This window comes from Ochotona curzoniae, unplaced genomic scaffold (assembly GCF_017591425.1).
Source record: "Ochotona curzoniae isolate NIBS_2020 unplaced genomic scaffold, NIBS_Ocur_1.0 scaffold_2587, whole genome shotgun sequence".
Taxonomy (NCBI): domain Eukaryota; kingdom Metazoa; phylum Chordata; class Mammalia; order Lagomorpha; family Ochotonidae; genus Ochotona; species Ochotona curzoniae.
Window position 1 is genome coordinate 5,736,567 of NW_024467096.1, and position 26,330 is coordinate 5,762,896.

A 26,330-nucleotide genomic window follows, 5' to 3' on the forward strand; every position below is an offset into this window, starting at 1 on the left:
TGAATATTGCTCAGGGAAAATTTTTTTTTTTTAACAATAAAGAGGATGAATTCTGAAACTCTATGATGGAGCACATAGCCTCTGTGGGTGCCACTATTGGCCCTTTATAAGCTTGAATACTGAATGGCTACTTAGCTTTCCCAAAGCAGACCAAAGCGGGGAGAGAGCCTGTATACAAACAGGAGTGGTACTTGACCAAACAAACCCACAGCAGTTCAAACAAAGTCTTAAAGGAACCAGGGAGATCTGGAACTTCCCTTTGTGTGTCAATGCCTTTTCTTTTTTTGTGTATGTTTGTCTATCTGCCACACTGTAAAAGGAATCACTCAATAAGATGACCCATGAAGACAGTTTTGAAGACAGGAGTTAGGAAGCAAAAGCAAAGGAATTGAGAGCATAAGTAAAAATCCCCAATACATAAAATGTGTATACATCCGTATACTAAGTCAAAAACACGGGAAATGGAACATTAGGTAAACCCACATTTGCCTTTATTTGGCTAAATGACAAAAGCCAAAAAAACTGAACAGATGAATAACTCTCAGACAGGAAAATGATACACTGATTTCCAATCGAGGAAACTTCCCTGTGGACTCATACTGGTGTTGGGTAAACACTCATGCCAAGGCCAGCAGTTTTCTCCAAGATTTTTTTTTTTTTCCTTTTCGGGATCCCTAATACAAAAGAGCCAACCCATCAGGTTTCTGTGCTCCCATCAGCACCTCCCTAAGAAGGGTAAAGGCTCATCCAAACGCAAAGGCACACAGCCGAGTCATCTTATCTTAACCCGTGTTCTAACTTAAACCTTTGGCAGACTGAAAGATCTTGTTTATTTCTGAGAAAATGAACATTTAGTAGTATAATCCCAGGAACACGTTCTACTACTTCCTTTGGAAAAATAGAAGCTAGGACACATTTTTTTGTGCTCCATGACAATCTATTTTATAAGAAAACATAAAACCAATCATTGCTGTGACTTTTAAAAATATAACTTTTAGAAATACTTATATTGATGAGCTTAAAAATACTATTATTTAAAAAACACAGTCAAGGGAGCATTTGTCTACCTATGTTGGTTCACCTTCTGGTGAGATGACATAAAATACTGGAACTCTGGTTTTTAAGGAATTAAAGAGCAGCATAATAGATTGTTCTGGAAAGATTTTTAGACAAGAGATTTGAAACAGGATTCAAAAGGCAATGCCTTCCAGAAGATAAACTGCTCACAAAGAAACAAAGCCCTGGGCAGAACCATTGAACAGGATCTAGCTAGAGACTGATGAGTGGTGGGGGCCACAGGTAAGCTGAGTCTCACTCAGGTGCTGCCTAAGATGTTATCAGTGATCTTGAAGAGTCACGAGCTTTCTCGGCTTCCTTCACATTTCCTCTTCACCACATCCAGCTTCGGATCCGAGTCTCTGCAAGTCATCGTCTTGGCCCCAGCTATCAGCAGCAGCTGCTGCAGCACTACAATCAATCCATTTCTGTTCCTCTGAAGTTTCCACTTGGGTTCTCAGTGTCCTGAGCCCAGTGTATGTGAAAAGGGCAAGTTTCCTGCCGGCCCACCTCAAGGGAGCAGCTGAAGGGGCATCTCCTCAGAAGCTATGGGGCCTCTGTCTTGGACTTCCTTCGCTGTTGCAGATGGAGGCTGCAAGGCCAAGAAACTTCTATAGGCTCTCCTGTCTCTGCTGACTGTTTCCTTCTCTGGGATTCAGAGAAATGGCTTCCACAGTCTCAAACATGAATATTTGGAGAATTACAGATCACAGGCATGGTCATGGTGCATAGACCTCAAACTTCATTTAATTAGGCACAAATGATCAAATAGTGTATCATTCCAATGACTTTCTCCACCTGCTCACCCTTGTCCAATTCTTAAGATCACATTTACCTCTAAAGGGTTGAACACATCACATTATAAAAGTTTTTTGTTTTCAGTCAAAATTATTTGAAAATACACCAGTGTTGGTAGACTGAGGCAGTAAGGGCTTACCAGAAGGGGCGAAGGAGCCTTCCAAGACCATGGGCGTCAGCTGACCCTAATCCCAGCAGTCTCTCAGACCTGGTCAGCCCGGAGGTGCCAGTCCAAGTGGAGAGCAGACCAAGCGCGGCCTGCTGGGAGTTGAGAGGAAGGGCGCAAAGCTCTGGGATCCAGGCAATACATTAGAGAGGCATCTTCCTTCCCACCCAAATACGCCAGGGCAATGTGTCCTCTCTGGGAAAACAGCAGGATAGGCTCAGCGATGACCTGGCTACCTTTCTAGACTACAGAGAATAAATTAGATAGAAACAGGTAGAATTCCTAAAAGGGAAGATGGAAGCTGAAAACCTAAATCTAAGACCAGATGAAGCTGCACCATGTGGGAAATATCAATCACAACTATTTCAAAGAAAGGATTCCAAATTTGGCAATGAAAACAGCACTGCATGAGCAGAGTTAGAAATGTCATTTTCATGGGCCATAGGGACAAGAGGCTCCCCCCGCCTTGGTTCCTCTCTTTGACTTCCCTGGCACCAAGGAGCTGAGCTGCAATGAGGGAGAAGCCGAGGTTACCCTGCAGTGCTGGCAGGCAGAATGGCAGCTGTTGGGGCTCAGACAGAAGAGCAGCTTTTCCTAGGGTTCAGAAGGGACCATGAGATGAGATGCTCACAGCTCTAGCACAGGAGCAAGAAAAATGTGATTTTCTTTGCTGAAAACACCAAAACTCCCCACTGACAAGGGATGTTTATGAATGAAAGGGGGTGAGACCCGGATCTAAACCACTGTCTCCTTAATCCAGTTACAGGATTACTGACAGATGGTAGTATACTAGTCATGTAACTGACGAGATACAATGCTGGACAGCAAATGCTAAGTATCAGTACTCTTTGATTTGCAATTCAAGTGCTAAATCCTCTTGGGCAACCTAACAGGGGAGGTGGGGCTACAACCAACAGGCACAACTGGGAAGGAGGGAGGGTGTCTGGTGAGCCCATGCTTTGTGGCTTGCGGCAGGAGAGCTGGGCAGAAGTCCTTGACAGTTACAGCTTGTACAGGTAAAGAAACACTCCAAGGCATATGGTTCTACTTAAAGAACCTTCTTAAGAGGGTCAAGGTCAACATAAGGCTGTTGAAACAAAGAAGCATCTTTATGCTTCCTTATGCGTTAGCCTCTTATGTTCTGTGCAAATCTCTCTAAATAGTTAATATGGCCATGAGCAACACAAATGAACAGATCAAGTCCAAACTGTAAAGTACTCTCTGTAAAGAGCTGACAACACCAATAAAATAGGAGCAGCAGGGCCAGGGACTTCCTTCCAGGAGGAAACGAATCTAAACTGACTTGATATGGGCTTGAACACTGTCTACTCCCCTCCTCAATCACAGTAGACCCTCAAAGTGTTCCTTCCTTTAAAGGTAGATTGCAGGAAAGAGCTCCCAAATAACTGGGCAACAGAATGTTCTGAGAAGATGAACACAGCAGAGAGCAGCTGATGATGCCGTGTGGTCTGGTTCCATCCCCATCAGTGTCTTCATGGACCCCATTGGGTCCAACAAGAAACTCCTCAGGGAGTAAGAGAATTCGGCTCTGATCTCCTTCTTCCTATAGCCACACTGAGACCTGTGCCAGTGCACGTTTGGGGGACTGGAGACTGTAGCTCAGTTTTGTTTTCTTTTTTTTTTTAAAGGAAACAAAAAGTTAGGTATTTCCCCCCAAATCACCCACCATTAGCATGGCTCATGGTCTGAAAGGCTTAGTGCGAGCCGCTTTGCTTCAAAGGGCAAATTCTACAGTGTGTCAGGAAGAAAAGGCCTCTGGGTAGTATACCACTTCCTTCTTCTGCCCACTCCTCAGGGGCAAAAAATTAGTTCTACTTATTATATTTGAAAGACTAATCTTTTAAAAAATTAATAAAAATGACAATTTCCCTGTCAAGATCACATGAACATAAACAGTAAAGCAAAGTCCTTAGGGAGGGTATATGGATGTAGAAGAGGCTTCTAAGGTACAGCCAGCCTCCTTCTCGGGATGGGTGACAGATGCTTCCTGGAAGACAGGCTGCTTTGCTTCCCCCATTCCCAGGTCCTCTTTCTGCCCCAACTGTCTTTTCTTTGCAGCTGTCCTTAGGTTTAGTGTTGGTATCACAATGTGGGATTCAACAGAGAGCCTCTGAAGGTGATGGGACAGAGAGGAGAGGAGAGGAAAGCAGGAATAAAAACTTAGTCTTCTTCATCCTCACTGATATCATAGGCTGCAGCCTTGTGCCTGGAGAGATTTGCCGGCGAGGAAGTCGGGGAAGTCTTCCCAGAGAAGGGCCATCGGAAAGAGGGTGAGGGGGAGCGTTCACGGGTTGGGCTGCTGCTGGGGCTCTGCCGGGGACTGATGGCCTGCAGCATCCGGCCTTTCCCTTCTTTCAGCATATGTTTCTGGGGAGATCAAAAACAACAGTTAGGAGACACCTCTGAACCATCCTCCTCACCACTGGAGTATCATTTAGGTTATTATGAGTCTCCTCCTCAATGTGAAAGGTGAGGAAACAAAGCAGGGCAGGGACAGAACTAGAATTCTAAGCAATTCCCTCCATGGAGTGGTCTATGTATGCTATTTATTTATGAGTTTTTTCCAACTTGCTTATTCACAGTTATCAAATCCTTGATTGTTAAGTCAAAGGAATTAGTCGTGGTCCAAATTCCAGCTAAACACAAAAGGACTCATGCAGATAAAGATAAACCCTTTACAACCCAGTTGTAAAGTTCTCTAAACTCCATCTTCTTTCTAAGTAAACTATTTTAGTATCGAAAAGCCCCTAACAGAACCATCCTAATAGCTAAGAGTCTACTTGCTGATTTTTAAAAATTGGTTTAAAAAGACTGCTATTCTTCAAGATGAGAATGATCATCTTTTCCTAGGGACCCTGCAGTGGCTCTATGTGGTGGGACAATTTACTTTTTCCTGTTCTTTATTTAAATTTAAAATTCTATTTAAAATTATAATGTAGAAGAGTAAGCTGGTCAAGGCTACTCATTCACCTTGTCATCAGATTTCCAGGTTGATGGGGAGCTGGCAAAAAAATATTTAGGATCATGTGTAGCCTCTTTCTAGAAAGCTTATAAAGAACTTCCTGGGGAGAGCTGAAACTTAGTTTTCCCTAGACAAAGGGAACTGACAAGATAACTTCTGAATGTCAACATCCCTTTCTGCTGAAGGATTTACTAATTCCTCTCACACCACTGAACTTCTCCAGATTCTCCTAAAATTTCATACTCTGCCTAATGGAAAAGAACATACCAGGGCTCCTTCTGGACCAAACATTTCCAGGAAACTTCCAATGAATTCTCGGGATTTCTCTTCCCATTTTTGAATCAGGTCAATGCTTTTTTCCTCCACCTTCTGAACAAATTCTTTTGACTTTTCTTCCACATCTTTCACCTTCTTCTTTACTTTATCAACGCGCTCTTGCAAGTGGTACTTTTTCTCCTAGGTAAAGAAATAGTGCTTTGAGAAATAACTTTTCCAACCAAAAGACCAAGGAAAAAAAGGCTCAAGCATTCTACTGATGTTCTTCTCAGACTTGACTCTCTGGCTGTACTTTAGTCTACTGCACACTTCTTTAGCAGAATGGGTAAGACATGCTCTGGTTAGTGATTTTATACAAAAAGTATAATAATTTTAACGCCGTGTATGCTTGGGACTAAATTAAGTGTACAGGGTAGGCTTACTCATGGATAGATATATAGCAACCAAAGTCAAAGTCTAGGTGAGGGATGAATTCTGTGTGATTCCAAGCAATGGGGTCACAGAACTTGCTGGCAAGCATGGGGACTGAAATCTGAGGGTTTGGAGGGGAGAGTCCATAAGTTCTATTTGGGCCAGACTAATTCACCAACCCACGTGGGAATCCTTAGATGGACTGTTAGCATAGGAGCACCACTGACTGCCACATACCAGTCCACACGAAAGCTATGGTTGGGGGCCTGTCTGGCAGGGGTAGGTACCAGTACTTGACTGAGTGGCGGAACAAGGGATGGGTCACACATGGCAGGGGCAAGACAACTAACCAACATGTGAGAGAACCAGATCCATGGGTATTCTCTGGGGGAAGTGTGGGCCCAACCCTGTGGAAATACAAGTGATTAGCTCATGAGCAGGGGTGTTGATGGGCTGAGCTAGGTGTGACCATGGAACCTGCCATCACTCACGGGTAAAGGAACCCACAACAGTCTGGGCAGGTCAAGGCAGCAGCACCCGAATATGCATCCTAAAACAGGATGTGAGGTGGGCCGAGCTGCAACTGGAAGGAGGAGGACTGGGCAGGGCCAAGCAAACCTTAACTCTCAAGAAAGAACAGAAATCAGGATGGAGCATAGGTCATGGCACACTAGGCTCTTACACTGACTGGTCTGCATGAAACAGGGATTCTAGGCCACAGCATCAAAGGCTAAAGCCAAGACAGGTGAGAGGCTATGCCAAGCTGGGACAGAGCAACCATGGCATACATGCAATCTATGGCTGGGAATAGGCCCTATTGGGAAGCTAAGAAGATACCCTAACTGGGTTGGGGTTCCTACTGGTGAGTGCGGGGACTGCAGTGAGGGCTGAGTTCTGGTCTGGACATGGCTGAAGTCTTCCTTGGCACAAGTGTAGACTGGGACTGGACATACCAGGCCGGGCTAGACTCCAGCACCAATCGGTGTTCTGGAGGAACAGGGTAGATGTAGGATGGACTAGGCTAGGTCATTGCCCCTACTAAACCATGTGGTTAGCTGTGTCTGGGTATGCATGAGCCTTGGCTGGGCTGAAACATCCAACAGTAAGAATCAGAATGGCTTCAAGGCCAGTCAGAAAAAGCCACTGTTCCTGTTAAAACAGGAGGTGGACTAAGTAGAGCTGGCTCATGGACTACTGGTATGCACGAGATCTGGCACTGAGAGGTTCTGATGGAGGAGCCTGGGCAACTCCTCTGGCAGGACACAGTCCCTGCAGGTGAGTGCAAGAAGCACGATAGGGAGCAGCCCAGACCAGGCCAGGGAAAGGTGCCCACCAGCATACATTTGGCATAGGTTGGGGGGCAGACCAGGCTGAACAAGTTCACATCAACCACTAGTGCATTCAAGCATCAGAACAGAGTATGGGTCGGGCCAGGTATGGTCGCAATACAAACCAGTGCACATTACGGCTGGGATTGGATGCCTGCTGGCTGGGCTAGGCTATAACCTTCACCAGCTGGAACTGGGGATGGGCCGGGCCAGGCTACAACACTCACTGGCAAATGCCAAGGTGAGGTGAGCCGTACCAGACTGGGCTGCAGTGCCCAAGCAGCACATGTAAGAACCAAGGAGGGAGGGGACAAAGCCAGCAGGAGGAATGTGGAGGGCTCCTCTGCTGGACAGCTACTCCCACTGGAGAGTATGAGCTGGGATGGGGGCAGCCCAGACTAGGCAGGGCTGCAACACCTGTGGACCTCATGTGGACTAGATCAGGGAAAAGCAAGGCTGGGCTGATTGTTCCTATTGGTGCAAACATAAATCAGAGTGGGTGAGGATTTTTTGGGCTTATCCACAGCATCAGCTGGCAGAAGCTGGCACTGGGGGCTAATTCTGTCAAGTTAAACCACAGAACCAGCTGGAGGAGAGTGCATAATCCGGGAGTGGGAGTGGCTTAGGAGGGAAATAGTGGGCTTTTCCTGATCTTATTACTCTCTTTATGTAAAATTATCAAAATAAAAGAATTAAAAATAAAATAAAACAAACTTAGAATCTAAACACATTTGACAAGACACAAAATTTCATCCTAGATGAAGACATAAAGAGAGTAATAAGATCACTGTACAGTATTTTCAAGAATGAGCCAAGTACAATAAAATAAAAATGAAAGTACTAGATTTTACTTTTTTATTGTCCTGGATTTTTCCTCCACATCAATACCTTATTCTTTAGATTTTAACATGAGGGGTGTGTATGTGTGTTTTAAGATTTATTTTTTAATTGAAAAGTCAGATATAAAGAGAGGAGGAGAGACAGGGGAAGATCTTCTGACCGTTGATTCACTCCCTAAGTAGTCACAATGGTCGGTGCTGCGCCAATCTGAAGCCAGGAGCTTGGAACTTCTTCCGAGTCTCCTTCATGGGTACAAGGTCCCAAGGCTTTTGGTCGGCCTCAACTGCTTTCCCAGGCCACAAGCAGGGAGCTGGATGGGAAGAGGCTGCTGGGATTAGAACTGGCGCCCATATGGGATCCCGGCGTGTGCAAGGCAAGGACTTTAGCCTATGAATTGTGTGTTTTATATTTGAGTATTTCAAGGTATGCTTACCTGCAAAATACAAGTTATGCTCTTAGATCTTATCTGATGTGGGGGCAGGTATGGAATTTTTAGTCACATGAAAAGTATGTTCATAATTCCAGACTACTAAGTACAAAGGAAATGTTTAGAATTTTTAAAAATCTGAATCTTTTGAGAAAACAGATAATGATTCTGTGGGAGGGAAGTTAACAGGATTTAACTGAATACTCAAATGAAACTATTTTACCTACTTTCATAGCATAATTACATAGAAGATTTGGTTAATAACCTTCTTTTTAAGATTTACTGGGGTATAATTTACATATATAATATATAGCGTTTTTATAGGATAATATTGAGCTAAGGAAACTTAAGATCTCAAAAGTAAATTCTCATCATTTTGGTTCATGTGGGGAAATTACAAGCAAAATGTTATCACCTGAGGGGTGAGAAGCCACAGCTGTCATCAGAAGATCCCATTAAAAAAGGGAAAAGTAAGTATCACTGTTAAAAGTATCTTGATATAAATACTGTACTACAGAAGCCACACATCCTCATTTGTTTAATTGGCTATGTGTCCTTGTATAAATATGTTGATGCTCGACCAAAGGGCAGAAAACTCCCTCTGCTTCTGTGAAGAGCTCAGCACAGTGTTACCTACCAAGAGCGATTCATTAGTTTCTGGGAGTGATCATTACAACAGACAGAAAGGCAAGGTTTACAGTTGGAGGCAACAGGAGTCCTCCAGGGTCAGGGAGGTGGGACTCACGTTGATAAAGCTGACGTTGAGCTCCTTGGCCGTGTAGCCTCTCTGCAGGTTTCGTCTTGCATACACATCATAGTCACGGACAATTCGGGTAATGATGTCTGATGTGGAGATGCCTTCGGTCCTCTGCGTTGGAGCAAACATGCCTAACTCAAGAACACATACAAATACTGTGATGTTCTGGAATCCTCAGGAAGCAGATGGAAACTGGGCAACAGTATCTTCCTTAAGAAGTGGAATTTATTATTACAGAGTCAAGCATAGAGATGCTAACATTACATGGAAGACTGCATCACAGACTAAAGGAAAGAAAGGAACTACGTGGCCTTGTTAATGAGAAAAATATGGAAGTGGGGGAAGTTTCCTGAATTAAGAGAGACACTAAAAATAGATATTCAGGCTAAAAAGTAGCAGATGTTGATGCTGTGCTCATCTTTACCTTTAATCCAAAAGGTGACCACAAAGAGGATGTTGAATTTCTCAGTGTATGGATTTTCCTCTAAAATGTAAGATATAGCTGAATTTCCGTAGCCACTTTGAGACTTCATAAAAATGAGACTGTAGAGCCAGCACTGTGGTTTAGTGAGCACAGCCAATGTCCACAAGGCTGGCATCCTGTATGCACGCCAGTTCACTTGTTCTGTTTCTGATCCAGCTCCCTGCTAATGGCCTGGGAAAAGCAGCAGAGGATGGCCCAAATCTTTCAGCCCCTGCACCCACATGTGAGGTTTAACGAAGGTCCTAGCTCCTGGCTTTCACTTTGTCCAGCACTGGGCACTGCAGCCATCTAGAGAGTGAAGTGGCAGATGGAAGCTCTCTTTCATTCTCTTTCTCTCTGTGTGTCTCCGCTCATCTCTTTCTGTAATTTTAACTTCCAAAATAAATGAATAAAGCCTTTTTAAGAAATGAGACTGCACATCAGTTTACTCACCTGCTTCCTTGATGTGCTTATACACATCATCACTCCCAGCAGAAGAATAAGGGATATCATCATGTGCTACAAAATCAATCTGAAAATAAGGAAACATCATTCAAAACCCAGAATAACTGTCATTCAGAAAGACTCAGAAAATACCCTGAGGCCCCCAAAAAAGAACAGTAAGCAGAGACTAGGCCCCTCATGAATTTTCTGTCTGTATCTCTCATTTTGCTCATCAATTCCATGATCCATCACATACCACCGAGCTAAGTTATTTACTGATTATAAATGTGAAGCTAGTCAGTTTCTTTTCCAGCCATTCTATAGCACCTTCACGGTACTCTAGTCACATTATGCTCAGCAAGGCAACAGTATTTGCTGCTGAGCTAGTTAGCAAATGGAGCCTTGGAAAAAGGAAATCGTCATATCCTCTTGTGATTGGCCATATAAGGGTTTCTAGAAGTATGAAAACATAGTCACTTCTTTATTAATCATTTCCTTTTTCCAGTTTATGAATAAAGGGGAAACTTACAAATCGCACAAGAACCCTTTCCCTGGAATAGACACATCTATATTCTTGGGAAATTCAAAGCCTCCAAAGATCATTAGGTCTCATGATCTATCACTTTATGACTGTCAACACTTTTTGCAAGAGGGAGAAGAAAGTAATGGCACTGGGATCAGTAACCTCTCTGGGAGATAAACTAACTCTCCCTCTTTTCTGAACAGGCTAGCACTACATCCAACTCCCAGAAGCCACTGCAGTAGAGTGTGCTCATCAGGACCTCTCAGCTAAAATCTTAATTACCCATGACAATCTGTCAGGATCCACAGGCAGCACAGTCAAGAGTGGGGGGCATGCAGACTCATGATTGGGTATCTACTGGTAACATGGGAAAAGGAAGTTGTTAGTCACCCTAACCACATACTCTGCTTGGGCCTGCTTGGCCGTGTGGTTGAGAATTTTGCTCATCACCTTTGGTGCCATTTGGCTACATTAAGTGCTGATGCAGAAAAGCTAGAGGACTCTAAGAGGTCTGTCCTGATCATAAACAGCTAGAATACATTACCCCTAGCTTCAGACACACATAAATATTGTTTTAGAAATATCTTGGCTACCTTTATTCTATGCTTACAGAACAAGTCACCTTAGCATCCCACCTAACCCTATGGAGGGCTAAAAGGGCTTGCTGGTTCTTCAAGCTGGAAGGCTTCCAACTCAGCCTGGTAAGTCCTTCCTATCTTCTATGCCCACCTTTTACAGAAACCCTACTGCTTTAATGTGCAATAATTCACAGAGTAACTCAGAGTAAGTGTGGAGAACATTCTTCGTTTCTAATCCTACACAATTTCTAACCCAAAAGCGAAATCCTGAAACTAAAATTAAGTCAAACAAGAGAAGTCTGTGTTAACAGTGTGAGTCGAGCCAGGTTTGGTCGCAACAAAGATTAGTGCACAATACGGAATGCCAAGGTGAGGTTGCCTGTACCGGAAGTGACCACAGCGCCCAACCAGCAAGCGTGAGAACAAGGAAGGGAGGGGGCAGAGCAAGCAGGGGAATAAGGGAGGGTTCCTTTGCTGGACAGCTACTCCTGCTGGAGAGCGTGGGCTGGGATGGGAGCAGACCAGGCTAGACAGGGCTACAACACCTGTACACCTCATGTGGACTAGATCAGGGAAAACCCAGGCTGGGCTGATTATTCCTACTGATGCAAACGAAATTAGAGTGGGTGAGGATTTTTTGGGCTTAGCCACAGCATCAGCTGGCAGAAGCTGGCACTGGGGGCTAGTTCTGTCAAGTCAAACCACAGAACTATCTGGAGAGTGCATAATCCGGGAGTGGGAGAGGCCTGGGAGGGAAACAGTGGGCTCCTCCCTCTTGGGTTACCACTTCCACGGAAAGGCATAAAACCAGGACAGGGGTTGGGGTGGAATGGGGTGGGGGACAGACTGGACTATTGCTACACATACTGGCAAACCAGGGTAGGGGGCGGATCTAGTGGGGGTTATTGCGGGTCGCTCCAACTAGGCTGCAGCTCCCACTGGTTTATGTGAGGGCCGAGTATGTGCTGGGTAGAACCAGGATGGACTGCACCACCCATTGGTTCCAGTGGAAGTCGGGAGTGAAAACAGAACCAACCCAGCAATTGCAACCACCAGCTGATTGGGGCAATGGACTGTGCCGCGCCCTGTACTTGCTAGCACATACAAGAATCTGGTTTGAGAACACCTCAGACAAAGTTTCTTTGGAGATGTCCCCAATCAAAATGCTGGACTCAGAACCCTAACCAAGAAAAGAGAGAAGACAGAACAGGTCAACCAACTACCTCAGCCATATCTTGGCAGCGAAATACGGGGCAAACAGAGACTGTATGATGGACTATGTCAATCAGTGGATTCTTCAAAGACCTCATAGTGCTTGGAGTGGCAAGATTGGCAGCGATTCATAACTGTTGAAATATCAAAACCACTCGAGCAAGAACCTCAGAGCATACCCTACATCCGGGACCTTGGGAGGGTGGGAAATTGGGTGGGCCTTCTCCCTTAATACCCTCCTTTAAACATGCAGGAAGCAATATGCAAAAAATAATAGTCTTACCCACTTTCCTGTAGCCCTTGAACCTTTTTACCCTAACTAACTATGTAAGGATTGTCAAAATATAATAATAATAAAAAAAGAGAAGCCTGTGTTAACATGCTTTGTTTGCTTAGAATGTGAACTTCCTGAGGGTATGACTGGGGCATGAATAGTCTAAAGAGACTGGCACAGCATGCTATAAAAGTGAGGGTATCTACAGTGTGGGGGAAGCATCACAGAACTGAACAGCTCAATTCCTAGTCCTCTTAATAATAGTGGGACAAGTTATTTGGTTTCTCTAGGCCTCGTTCCTCATCTGCAAAATAGAGATACTAAGTTATACCTGGTACGACTGTTAGGTAGGGCAAATGGAACACAGGGATGTAAAGGTTCTGCAGATCTTCAAACCCCATAAATGTCAGGGATGACCACTCATAGCAATAACACACCTGTCATCTCCCCTGTGTGAAATTTACATTGAGGTAGAAGTAGAAAATGAGGCCAGGTGCCAGAACCTTGAGCGTAGGAAAGATTCCAGAAGAAGGAATGGAGACGTGTGCTGAGTTTCTTACCCTGTGTTCTGCCAGGAACTCGGGAGTCAGGGTCCAGGGGGCGTTTCTGACCACTTCATCCACATAGCGGCAGTGCTGCACTGCGTCGTAGCGCTCGTTTTCATTCATCACCGTAAAGCCTTTGAAGTTGTGCGTCAGCTCGTCACTGCAGACTGAGTTCACCACATCACAAAGTTGTGAGGTCCCCTTTGCTTAGCCATTCCTCATTGACCAACCTCTCCCAGGTTCTCCCACCTTCTAGGACTGTAACCATCCTCCCCACCTGGAGAAAAATCTAGATGTAGCTCAATCTGGGAACAACTGTTTCTCATCATTCACACACCTGCAACAACACTCAATGAACAGAGTATCTACACTTCGGAGAAGAGCGAGTAAGACAGAGGACTAAGATCCTTGAAATGAGCTGCCAGCACATTCGTGCATTAGTTAAATTTCTAAAAAAATGTTTTATTTTCACAACAGTTGGCTGGCCCACACAGCTTTGGCTTTAGCAGCCTTTCACATCCCAGTGGATTTGAAATGATAAGCTAAAAACTAGAGCAAATGTTATTCTTCAGCAGGCAAAAGGGGCCAGTGTCGCTCTCATGCCTACAGAAACGTAACTGCAAACAGGGTGGCAAATGCTGGGCAGCTCAAGGCAATGCATGACCTTGGAGTTCCTCTCTCCCAGCTTATGTTGCCAGGACTTCCTGTACTTCCTGTTTGATTCTGATACAAGGACTAAGGTACAAGGCAGGAGAGAGCAAGCAATCTCTGTAATCTTCTAAATGGATAACACTTAGAGTCTTTCATATGTTTTCTTACCTCCCACAATGAGGTATGTATTAGGGAAAAGGTTCTTTGCTTGCATCAGAGCCCGGGCATGACCAGAATGAAATAAGTCAAATATTCCATCTGCATAAACTCTCACAGGCCGTTCACCTGAATTCAAATGGAAGAATTTATCATAAAAACATTTCTTAAAGGTTTCATGTCTGACAAATGAAAACGGTACCACGTGACTGTCCTACAGCTGTATCCATCTCAAAGAATTTTCTAAGCTTTCACCCTAATTCTGGGGATGTTTTGGAGTTGTGCACAACATCACATACATCCTTGAATAAAAAAATGTCTTCTTGATTTCCTCTGTACTGTTATATAAAATTTTCCCGGATTAAAAGAATCAAAATGTGATTTTTTAACTTAAAATTATTTTAGAAGTAAAAGGAGTTATTAAAAAGATTTAAGTGTTAAACTTAAAAATCTTCACCTTTAGTTTGATTCTTCAATTATGTTAAAACACAGTACACAGAAACTTCAAAAGATTTGTAGAAAAATGAAATGGACAGCTAAGTTTATTTTGTTGCAAAATTTTGAAGGCTATGAATATTTTTTTTCATAATATACATTTAATGGCATTTTGAAGAGTTCATATATACATGCATTCCAAAAGTTCTTGCACCAAAATAAATTAGTTTTTTTAAAGTACTGATTTATTTGAAAGTCAGAGTGACAAAGAGTAATTGTGACAAAGAGGAAGTGACAAAGAGGAAGAAATATTTCGTCAATTGTTGTACTCCCCAAATGGCCCAAAAAGCCAGAGCTGGGTCAGGCTAAAGCCAGAAACTTGGAACGGCATCCAGGTCCCACACATAGGTGGCTGGCCCCCTGAATTCTGCCATCTTCTGCTTTTCCAAGCACGTTAGCCAGATTAGCAGAGGGCAAGAAGCAGAGCAGTTGATACTCAAACTGGACCTGGGTTCTGATAGAGGGTGCCAGCAATGCAGAGGCTTATCCTGCTGCATCCTAACTCTGGCTCCTAGGTTTATCTTTTAGTTTCATTTCTTCACAAACTTTTTAAAGTACCCTTAAACAATCAAACTCTACTCTGACTACCCTGTCTTCTCTTTGCAAGCTGCCTTAATTACTGATAGTTCAGGCTTTGCTCTGAAGACACTCTCTGCCTTTACCATCTCCCTATTCCCCCGGCCCTGGCACTACAGCCCAGAGAAAGGATGAGTCAGAGAGGGACAAACTGAAAAAGGAGAGCAAGTTCCTAAACTGGCCAGTTACCAACTTACTGCATCTCAGCTCCAGATTTGCCCTCAGTACCTGGTCTAGCATAACAGAACTCCTTGAAGCACTCCTTCCTTTACAGCGTGCATATAGCTTTAATAGAGGTAATATAGCAAATAGTTACAAGTCAAATGCAAATATTTTAGAACTTTTCTTCTCCTCTCCATTGGTGAGAATAATGGAAAACTGGCAATTTATTTTTAGTGACAATGGCCTAAAAAAGATAAGCCAGGAAACGATCTCCTAAGGTGCCAAACTAATTAGCACACTGATAATGAAACTGATAGAATGGTTTAGCATGTTTCATATATTAAATTTAAGCAGTTCAAAACATGCTCCCATGATGTGAATAAAGGAAGAGATACTTCACTGTAGCAGCAGAAAATTGATAGCAGGAGTGTCTACATCCTTCTGGGCACTACAGCCAGAATCTCATCAGTCATTGCTGACTGATGGCAGGGATGGGAACATCTCCCTCCTGTCCTAAGCAAGGAAGAGGAAATTGGTTCCTTGCAGCTTTTAGACTTTTTAAATGGCTTGATCTACAACCATGTAGCTTTTTTATTTTTACCCATGTAGCTTTTAACCATGAATCATACATTGCGAATGGGGATATCATCAATTTTTAAGACAGGCAATTAGGTAACATTTATCAAAGAGAAAATGATAAATGCTTACATTCTGACTCAGCTACAACAATTCCAGGAACTCATCACTGCAACTCTGGCAGCAAAAGTTCAGAGACCATCCAAATTGTAATAGAAGACTGAACTACTATAATATACCATCGACAGGCAGGAGGGTATACAAACTAATTACTTAAATATCCACAAGGAACTGGTAATATAGACTGCCTATAAAAGTGATACCATGTGGTTGTAAGAAAGAAGATAATTCCCTTTATCCTTTTGTACTTTATGGATCTTAAACTATAGGGATGCAATGATTTTATAACAATGGAAATAAACACACTAATATAATAAAAATTGAGATAATATAATGGACTTAAGAAGCAGAAAGTTTGTAGTTTAGGCTTGCCAGATAGCTTTCTCTTAAAGCCTCAGATAATGCATTTTAAAATGATGCAAAAATAAGCTAAAATTTGATCAGTATAGTCCTTTTTTTATCCTAGAAATCATGACCATGATTATGACAAAAGGTAGAAAATAAAATGTATGGATAGGGCCTAGCACGATGACTCAGTGGCTAAATCCTCACCTTGCATGTACTGGAATCCCATATGCGTGCCAGATCGTGTCTCAGCTACTCCACTTCCCATCCAATTTGTTACTTATGGCCTGGTAAAGCAGTGGAGGATGGCCCAAAGCCTTTGGACTCTGCACCCATGTGGGAGACTCAAAAGATGCTTCTGGCTTTGGATCAGCTCAGCTCGGCCATTGCAGCCACTTGGGGAATAAACCAGGGTTTGGAAGATCTTTTCCTCTGTCTCCCCTTCTCTCTGTAAACCTTCCTTTCCAATAAAAATAAATCTTTTTTGTTTTAAAGGTTAAGGATATGTTGCTGTTTCTTTGCTATTAGAGTAGAGCAAGTGTGAGTTCATATGAGGCAGGTGTGGCTCAGGAATCACACTGCCTGGAACATTGTGGAGTGCAGTTTGCCGGGATAGGCAATTACCACATACCAGGCTAAGTACAGCATGGACTCCTCTCTGCCAGGAACCTCAGACACACCTCCTGCCCACTTCAGTGTTTCCCCAGACTCCCAACATTGGAATTCAATGGTTTCAGCCCAAACCTTGGGCGACCTCAGGTTGACTTATCAACTAAATGACCAGAAGAGGCCACTGAACTAGTCTGGGGAGAAAGCAGGCAAGCCATTACTTCACCAAGTGGCTATTAGCCAGGAAAACCAGCCCTGCTCCCTCCCACTTACATAGAGCACATTTTTTAAAGGAACTTCCCTTTACTCTCTAAGATGTCTTAATTTGGATTAGAAATTATACAGTCACATGACTGCTGGCTAAGTAATCACATGTTCTCCTTCGGGTAGAACAAACCAGAGTTTCAATGTATTCTCTCTGGCTACCTTCTCTCAAATATATATTCTCAAAACATCCTGTCCCAAACAGATTATCATGGCCCTGCAGACTCTCCCTTTGTCACCCTTTCTCTGAGTGAAATATATTGTTGATTTTTTTTTTCACTTTCCAAAAGATTTCTAAAACTGATTTTCTCATCTCTGGAGTCTTACTTTTCCCGGTGGATAGAAAATTTTCTCCTAATTATGCAAATATTCCCCTTGAACTTGCTTAACCTCCCTTGTGAAAATCTGGAGAGTAGGAGGGGTGAACTTGTTACTGCTTAAAGTCACTAACTGGGCCCAGCATCGTAGCCTAGCAGCTAAAGTCTTTACCTTATATGCGCCAATATCTCATATGGGTACCAGTTCTAATCCCGATGGTCTTGCTTTCCATCCAGCTCCCTGCTTGTGGCTGGGAAAGCAGTCGAGGACGGCCGAAAGCCTTGGGACCCTGTACCTGCAATGGGAGACCCTGGGAAGAAGCTCCTGGCTCCTGGCTTCAGATCGGCTCAGCTCTGGCCTTTGCAGCCACCCAGCAAGTGAATCAAGGAACAGAAAATCTTCCTGTCTCTCCTCTCCTCTGTATATCTGACTTCCCAATAAAAATAAATAAATAAAAATTTTAAAAAAGGAATAGTTGATAGATAGAATGGGATGCTGGAAATAATGGGAAAGCAACAAAATAAGTTGGTATGTACTTACAAGGAGTTCCTTTGCTGGCTTCTTCCATAGTTACCCTGACATACGGTTTACTTAAGTCAACTTCAATTTCATCAGAAAAAGGAGCTGGCTGCCGTAAACCCTTAAGAAGCAGAAAAGAAAGAAATAAAAGTTAAACACACACCAATCGAGGTTTTGCCTAGCAATGTAAGATTGGTTTAATATTCTAAAATCAAATATACCACAAGTAGCAGGATTTCCACTAAACCAGTCTTCTGTTGCTTTAAAAAAAAATCGAAGTATGTAATGGCACTGGTGTGGTGGCTCAACAGACTCATCTTCTACATGCTAATGCCAACATCTCTTATGAGAGTGAGTTCATGTTCCAGCTGTCCTACTTCCAATCCAGTTCCAGGCCTGTGGCCTGGGAAAACAGTCGAGGACGGTCCAAAGCTTTGGGACCCTGCACCCGCGTGGGAGACCCAGAAGAGGCTCCCAGCTCCTGGCTTCAGATTGGCTCAGACCTGGCCATTGCGGCTGCTTGGGGAGTGAATCATCAGATGGAAGATCTCCCTCTCCATCTCTCCTCCTTTCTATATATTTGCCTTTCCAATAAAAATAAATAAATCTTTTTTAAAAAAATAAATCTTTTAAAAACATAAGAAATGTCTGGCTTTAGAACTTCCTCCCCAAGTAGCTACAAAAGCTGGAGCTAAGCCAATCCAAAGCCAGGAGCCAGAAGTTTCCTCCAGGTCTCTCACATGGGCACAGAATCCCAAGGCTTTGGGCCATTCCCTGCTGCTTTCCCAGGCCACAGGCAGGGAGGTGGATGAGAACTGGAGCAGCTGGACACAAATTGGTACCCATATGGGGTCCTGACACATGCAAGGTGAGGATTTAGCCACTGAGCCAGGCCCCACGATTTTTTTAAATTTTTAAAGGTCAACTGAATAGGTTCAGAAAGAGAAACAAAGAACTAACAGCAGTTGTAAAAGAAGTAGAGATAGTCTACATTCAATAGAAGGAAAAAAGTGAAGAGCTCAGGAGAGAAAGGAATTTAGACAGTCCTCTGAAAATTTTAAAATGGGAAACAAGTTTGAGAAAGGATGCTCAACTTCGGTCTTCAAGGAAATACAAAAGAAAATCAGAATAATCAGCAATGTGACAAGTGAAGCGTCTCCAGGTGACCCAGCACTCTGCTTCTGACCCAGCTTCCCCCGATGCGCCCCAGAACACTGCAGATGACTACTCAAGTGCATGGGTCCCTGTCACACACAGGGGGACTGACATGGAATTCTGGGCTCCTGGCTTCAGCCTGAACAAGTGTTTGCTGTTGCAGGCACTCAGGAAGTGAACAAGGAATGTAAGATTCTCTCTCTCTTTCTGTGTGTGTGTATAACTGTCTCTAGCTCTCAGTCTCTCTCTCTCTCTGGCACTCTGCCTTCAAGTAGAGGAAGGAAAATATCTTGGAGAGGCAAGGGTAATGGAAAAAGAAGACTAGAATTCTACCCGAGTCTATCTGTGTGACTGGAGCATAAGTTCGCTCTTAAAAGGTCTCCAAATGGTTATGAAAGAAAAAGCTATGTTCATGTTTGGCCATGCAGCTATTTATTCCCCATTCTTTCCTCCTTTCAGTGTATTGTATCCAAATGTTTAAAAGTCCATTTCTTCTTTTCTTCCCTTGCTGCTGCTAACCACGAAGTGGAAAGAAGTGACATATGTGATGCATTAAAAAAAAACAAAACACACAAACACACACAAAAAAAAGAAAATTTCTTTTCTTTCTAGAAAAAAAGACCCAGGATGAGCTATGAGCTGTGAGCTACCACGTCACACCTACTAAGATAGCTATAAACACAAAGACAGGCACATACTAACTTTGCTACTATGAACATAAAACGACACACAGCTTTGAAAAATAGTTCCTCAGAATGTTAAAAACAGAATTACCAAATGAGCTACAATTTATACGCCTAGGTATATGCCCAAGTAAATTTAAAACACTCAATGGGCCCAGTGCAGTAGCCTAGTGGCTAAAATCCTCACCTTGCTCACGCTATGATCCCATATGGGTGTTGGTTCTAGTCCCAGCAGCCCTGCTTCCCATCCAGCTCCCTGCTTGTGGCCTGGGAAGACAGTCAAGATCGGTCCAAAGCCTTGGGAACCTGCACTCATGTGGGAAACTCAGAGAAGGCTCTAGGCTCCTGGCTTCGGATTGGCTCAGCTCCGGCTGTTGCAGCTGCTTTGGGAGTGAATCAATGGACATGGAGATTCTCCGCTGTCTCTCCTCCTCCCTATATATCTGACTTTGCAATAAAAATAAATAAATCTTAAAAAAAAAAGACACTTAAAACCTTTTAGTACATTAAAAAAAAGTTCATGTTGCATAATTCACAATAGCTAAGAAGCAGAAACATCCCAAACATTCACCAAAAGATGAATGAACAAAACAGTAAGTCTATACATTGAAACATAATCACCTATGAAAGGAATAAAGCGCTGGCACATAGTACTGTGTAAACAGGCTTTGAAAGCCTGATGCAAAGAGGTCAGACACATATGTTATGGATACATTTACATGATATGGGTACAATAGGTAAATCCATAGAGACAGGAAGGATATCATGGTCACCAGGGGACAGAACAAGCAGTAACGAGGAGGGGTTGCTAAATGAGGACGGGGGATTTCTTCTTGAGACAATGAAATGTTAAAACATTAAATAACTGGCCCTGGCTTGGTAGCCTAGTAGCTAAAGTCCTTGCTTTGCACGCGCCAGGATCCCATATGGGTGCTGGTTCTAATCCCAGCAGTCCCATCCGGCTCCCTGCTTGTGGCCTGGAAAAGCAGTCAAGGATGGCCCTACGTCTTGGTACCCTGCACCTGCGTGGGAGACCCAGAAGGAGCTCCTGGCTTCAGACTGGCTCAGACACGGCTGTTGCGGCCACCTGGAGTGTGAATCAACAGACGGAAGACCTTCCCCTATGTTTCTCCTCCTCCCTGTATATTTCAGTTTCCAATAAAAATAAATAAATCTTTTAAAAAAGGTTTTAAAAAATTAATCATGATAGATGCACAATCATGTGAATGTCACTGAACTGTATGTTTAAAAATGGTGAATAGGGCCTGGCGCGGTGGCGCAAGTGGTTAAAGGTCCTCGCCTTGCACGCCCGGGATCCCATATGGGCGCCAGTTCTAATCCCGGCAGCCCCGCTTCCCTTCCAGCTCCCTGCCTGTGGCCTGGGAAGGCAGTCGAGGACGGCCCAAAGCTTTGGGAACCTGCACCCACGTGGGAGACCCGGAAGAGGCTCCTGGCTTCGGATCGGCATAGTATCGGCTGTTGCGCTCACTTGGGGAGTGAGTCATCGGACGGAAGATCTTCCTCTCTGTCTCTCCTCTCTGTATATCCGCCTTTCCAATGAAAAAATAATAAAAATAAATCTTTTAAAAAAAATGGTGAATATTATGTTATTATACAATTTTTTCCCAATTTAAAAAATGCATTAAATAACCTTTCACAACTCTGTTTCTGTCATCTTCTTCATATACAGTGTACCTAAGCAGAGGTCAAATGCAGCTCTCCTCACTGAGCAGGCCTTATGCTGAGTCAATTTCTCCTACGTACAGAGAATGAAATCCAAGTTTCTATAATTACAACAGATCAGCAAAATCTTGATCTTTCCAGGGCTGTCTCCAGATAGAATGACAGGTAGTTTTTTTTCAAACTCTGATATTTTCTTCTCGGTTGGAGTATGGTGCTTCTAGAAGCTGAGGTTTATAGGGCTAAGTACTTCCTGAAGCATTGCTCCATTTCAATGTCAAGAGAATCCTGCTGTATTGTTCTCAAGGCTTTTGACTTCCAAGTAGTGAGGCAGGCAAAGGGAAAAACCTAGGACTAAGTTTTAGCTTACTTAATAGCTACAAAATCACAGCAAACTTCTAAAATGGCACAGTAACACCTGCCCCACAAGTTTACTATTCAGGATTAAATAAAATTGTGTCTCTGAAGTAACTAGAATAATATTTTACATATAGTTTGTTATTAGCATCCCTCTTACAGGGACCCCAAGTTTCACCATGCTAACAAAGCTAGCTAAATTGAATTGATCCAAGGGGTGAGTGTGTTTGTTTTTGTTTGTTTGTTTGTTTGTTTGTTTGTTTTTTACAGATGTATTTAGTTTTATTTGGAAGGCAGATTTTACAGTGTAAGAATGGTAAGATATCTTTCTGTACTGGCTTACTCCCACATGGCTGCACTAGTCAGAGCTGAGCTGATCTGAAGCCAGCTTCTTCCACGTCTCCCACATGAGTGCAGGGTCCCAAGGAGCTGAGCTATCCTCTGCTGCTTTCACAGGCCATAACCAGGGAGCTGTATGGGATATGGAGCAGCCAGTGATGTATCTGGAGGATTAGCCTGCTCACTACTGCACCTTAGGTGTTAGCTTCTAAATGCTATGGGAAATTTTTTAATCTATGCATCTAAAAATTGTAATAACAACAAGTCACATTCTCAAAATTATGAATTGTCTCTTAGTGCAATATTGCTTTCAAAACAACTTTTACTAGTTATACTGACACGTATTAACTCACTATTTCTGAAAATTCCAGTGAAAGAGAAGAGGAAATTCTGGAGAAATGGATATAAGTCAAATCATAAGACACTAGAACTCGATATTAGCTTCTTGGTAATCTTTCTATTTTCCAAGATTCCTGAATGCTTTTCACCAAAAACATCCTGAATGCACAATGAAATATTTTCCTTTTATTCTGCATAAATGTTAATGGGTCTTCCAGGGATCCCAATTCTTTCAATAACACCAGGAAAATGGTTATGGAGTCAGAATGAATAAATATTATATGGTATGAGAAAGAAGAGGTAATAAATAGAGCAGAAGATTCTGTAACCGCACCCCACCAGGGATTTGCTTAGAAAGAAAAAACCAAAAAAACTTCCTCCTATTTCATTATTTACACTGCTGAAGTGTAAATAATGAGCCCATCTGTCCAATTACTATTCGGATGCTTTGTAGGCCTTCTAAACTGTACACCAAATTCAATTATTTGTCTTCCTCTAGCTTTGTTTCTGTGCTTCAGAGAGCTCTCATGTGCTGACAGTCTCCCCAAATGCCTGCAAGGGCAGAGGCTGAGCAGTGATCAAGCCGGGAGCCAGGAACTCAAACCTAAGTTTCGTATGTGGGTGCCAAGGACCCAATTACTCCCAGAGAATCCTTGGAGAGCAGAAAGAAGAGTACTCTCCCTGGGCAGGGGCCACAGTCTGCCAGGGTCAGTGTTAAACAGAAGCTGGAGTCAGGAGCCAGAGTGCCTATTCAAGTCCAGATATTCAAATGTGGGACACAAGCATTTTAACCTAGCATCTTAACCAAGAGAATAAATGCCCACCCTCCTACATTTCTTACATCCAAAAAAAAAAAAAAAAGGCACCATGCATTTCTAACACCTACCTAAGCTGAAATCTAAGTCACCCTTAGTATTTCTGATCTCTATTTCCCAAATATCTCCCAATGGTCTATTTTACCTCTTAGAATTTTTAAAATTTTTATACTCCTATATCTACTGTGGAAGCTTAAGTCCTCTTCATTTCCAACCTAAATAACCATAGCAGTCTCCTAACTAGTCTGACTTAAAACAATCAGAATGATCTCCCTAAATCTGACCATATTATCTATAACGATAAAGTTCAAACTCCTTAGCACAGCATACAAGATCCTGTGATTAGGTCCTTGCTTTCTTCGTTCTTGGCAAATCCTTATTCTGAACTTAAAACTCTACCAGTATTATTTGCAGTTTGCCACAGATACTATTACCCTGCACTCCCACGTTTCTGAACTCTATCTCTTGTCCATTCACTGAATTCTTACCCTTCCAAGTTCAGCTTGGAAACAACCTGCTGGATGACGCTCTTTCCAAACCACGACCCTACCCTTGGTCACAGTCAATCTCCTGATTCTCTACACCCTCACTGTACCTCTAATTTCCTTCTGCTTAACATGTTTCATATTATATCATTAATTATTTGTTGTTATCTCTTTCCTCTATTTGTCTGTCAGCTTCTAACAGCAAAGCATCTTTTCATCTGCCTATCTCCAGTGCATAGCAACTGGCTTACAGGAGTTCTCGATATATGTTAGTTGGAAAAAAAAATAATAATAATATGAGATCTGGTTGGCAGAACGGCTACTTTTCCCAAGACTTAGGGACTTCTGTGACTCACCTGTTCATGTAATAAATATTAACATAGGCTAAATGTCTTACTAAATGTTTCTATGTTTCTTTGATGATGCAATTAGAAAATCCGTGTTAGTAAATTATTTATGGATAAAGTAGTCATACGTTATTTCTTCATTTTTCCATCTTAACTCCTTTCTTTCTTTCCACTATCCCCTTCATTCTGATTCACCATGCCAGTTACACAAAAGACCACATGTAGTATGAAATCACTTGGAGGTAATATCCAAACTAAGCAGATTTACAGAGACAGAGATCAGTGGTTTCCGAAAGGCTGCCTGGGGATGAGGTGTTGTGGGAAAATGAGAGGGATTGCTAAATGGATGCATGGCCACCTTGGGGGTAGTAAAAATATCCTAAAATATTTTGTAGTGGTGATTATACAGGCATACATATATTAAAAATCATCTAATTGTGGCAGGTTAAGGCACTGTCTTGCAACACTGACATCCCATATGTGAGTCATGGCTGCTCTACTTCCAATCCAACTCCCTGTTGCTGCATATAGGAAGGCAGAAGAAATTGGCCCAAGTAGTAACTTTGATTGTATCTAAGTGCTCTTTGATATGTATTTTAGGAAAACTTTAAGACAACAAACAGAAAAAAGACAGGCAGTATAGAATGGAAACTTTCACTTAAAGCATCGCACGAAGTACGAAGATAATATCCTAGGAGTTAAAGCAGGTAGCAATGAAGCAGGTTCTTACCTATGATAGACACTCAACACAGACAAAAGAAAATACCAAGAGCAAAGCACTGGCTGGAGTCCAATTTCTCCATTTCATTAGTTTCAACCTGATCTTCAGTCTAACATACACAAAAATTACAAATTTTCCTAACATTCTTTTTTTCCTAATTCTAATGTAAAAGCTCCTAAAACTGAACTGTGGAATTCCTGAAGTGGTAAGAAAGACCAGAATTTCCACAGATAAAATGACTACTCACACTTTCCATTCTTTCCACTATTTTAAAAAACTGTAACACCACAATTGCCAATACCATATCTGGTTTTTTTCCCCTCTGTCTGCCAGGTTAACACTCTTATAAGGAAGCTGCTTCTTTACTTACCACTGCACAGCGTTGTACTTTGGAAGGAATTCCATCTTCCTCTGTTGCCCCGTTGGGTCCAAGCGCTTCTTTCCTCCTCTTCCTTGCATTGATTTTGGCTGAACTCTGCACATCCATTTTCTTTTAACTGGTCACAGAAAGTGAGAAATAACTGCTTTACTCATTAGGCTGCGAAAAAGCATGTCACCAGTGTTCAATGACCCTAAAATACTGCCCAAAACATTACTTCCATAGCATACATGACACTAAGATGAGCCAATGGCATCTGCAAAAGCCACACGCTTCACAAAACACCAGGTAGGAGCATCAGAACGCCTCTCTGGGGAACAACAGCTACAATTAACTGCCTGATCTTGGAAAGTAGTACCCCTGACAAAGGAACCTATATTCTAACTGATGATTTCATATCTTGGCTATCTGCAAAAGATTAGAACAAGGGCAAATATACCTTAATGGAAATACTTGGGCCCAGAACTGTTAGGTTTCAGAACTTTTCAGATGGTGGAATACTTGCCTAGACTTTACTGACTGAATATCCTTAATTCAAATATTTCTAATTCAAAATTCTCCAAAATCTGACACCTTTTGAAGAGATTACAGATATTCAAACTGTACAGACTGCCAGCGATCCTTAGGTCATTTCTGAGAAGGTAGGTCCAAGGCAACGTGAAAGGTGTGACTCAAGCCTTGTTTAACTGGGATACCTATCAACAAATCCTGCTTTAACAAGGAATGAGGTTTCTTAACAGCAAATGCCCTGAAAATTTCAAGAACCACAACCACCAGGGCGAGCTCTGAAATCTGTGGAGTAGAGGCCCGGCGTGGCCTAGCAGCTAAAGTCCTCGCCTTAAACGCGCTGGAATCCCATATGGATGCCAGTTCTAATCCCAGCAGCTTCACTTCCCACCAAGCTCCCTGCTTGTGGCCTGGGAAAGCAGCTGAAGACGGCCCAAAGCCTTGGGATCTTGCACCCACATGGGAGATCCAGAAGAGCTCCTGGCTCCTGGCTTTGGATCGACGCAGCTCCGTCTGTTGCGCTCACTTGGGGAGTGAATCATCGGATGGAAGATCTTCCTCTCTGTCTCTCCTTCTCTCTGTATATCTGACTTTCCAATAAAAATAAATCTTAAAAAAGAAAAAGAAATCCGGGCCCGGCACGGTGGCGCA

At 42.8% G+C, this 26,330-nt stretch overlaps 1 protein-coding gene across 2 annotated transcripts in view; it reads right to left on the reverse strand.

Annotated features, from left to right (window-relative positions):
• Positions 1 to 470: 470 nt before the first annotated feature.
• The window catches only part of PCYT1A (phosphate cytidylyltransferase 1A, choline), a 43,460-nt gene continuing 17,600 nt past the window's right edge, over positions 471 to 26,330 (reverse strand). The window contains exons 2-9 of one of the 2 annotated variants that reach the window (XM_041002651.1): positions 25,164 to 25,290; positions 17,894 to 17,993; positions 13,901 to 14,017; positions 13,097 to 13,248; positions 9,959 to 10,037; positions 9,031 to 9,173; positions 5,271 to 5,459; positions 471 to 4,408 (exon numbers count right to left, since the gene is read on the reverse strand). In XM_041002651.1, coding sequence (XP_040858585.1) covers positions 4,202 to 4,408; positions 5,271 to 5,459; positions 9,031 to 9,173; positions 9,959 to 10,037; positions 13,097 to 13,248; positions 13,901 to 14,017; positions 17,894 to 17,993; positions 25,164 to 25,280 — 1,104 coding nt within the window. In that variant the 5' untranslated portion in view covers positions 25,281 to 25,290 and the 3' untranslated portion in view covers positions 471 to 4,201. Of the gene's footprint in view, positions 4,409 to 5,270; positions 5,460 to 9,030; positions 9,174 to 9,958; positions 10,038 to 13,096; positions 13,249 to 13,900; positions 14,018 to 17,893; positions 17,994 to 25,163; positions 25,370 to 26,330 lie in introns of those variants that run through there. The other variant, XM_041002650.1, reaches the window with a different exon arrangement.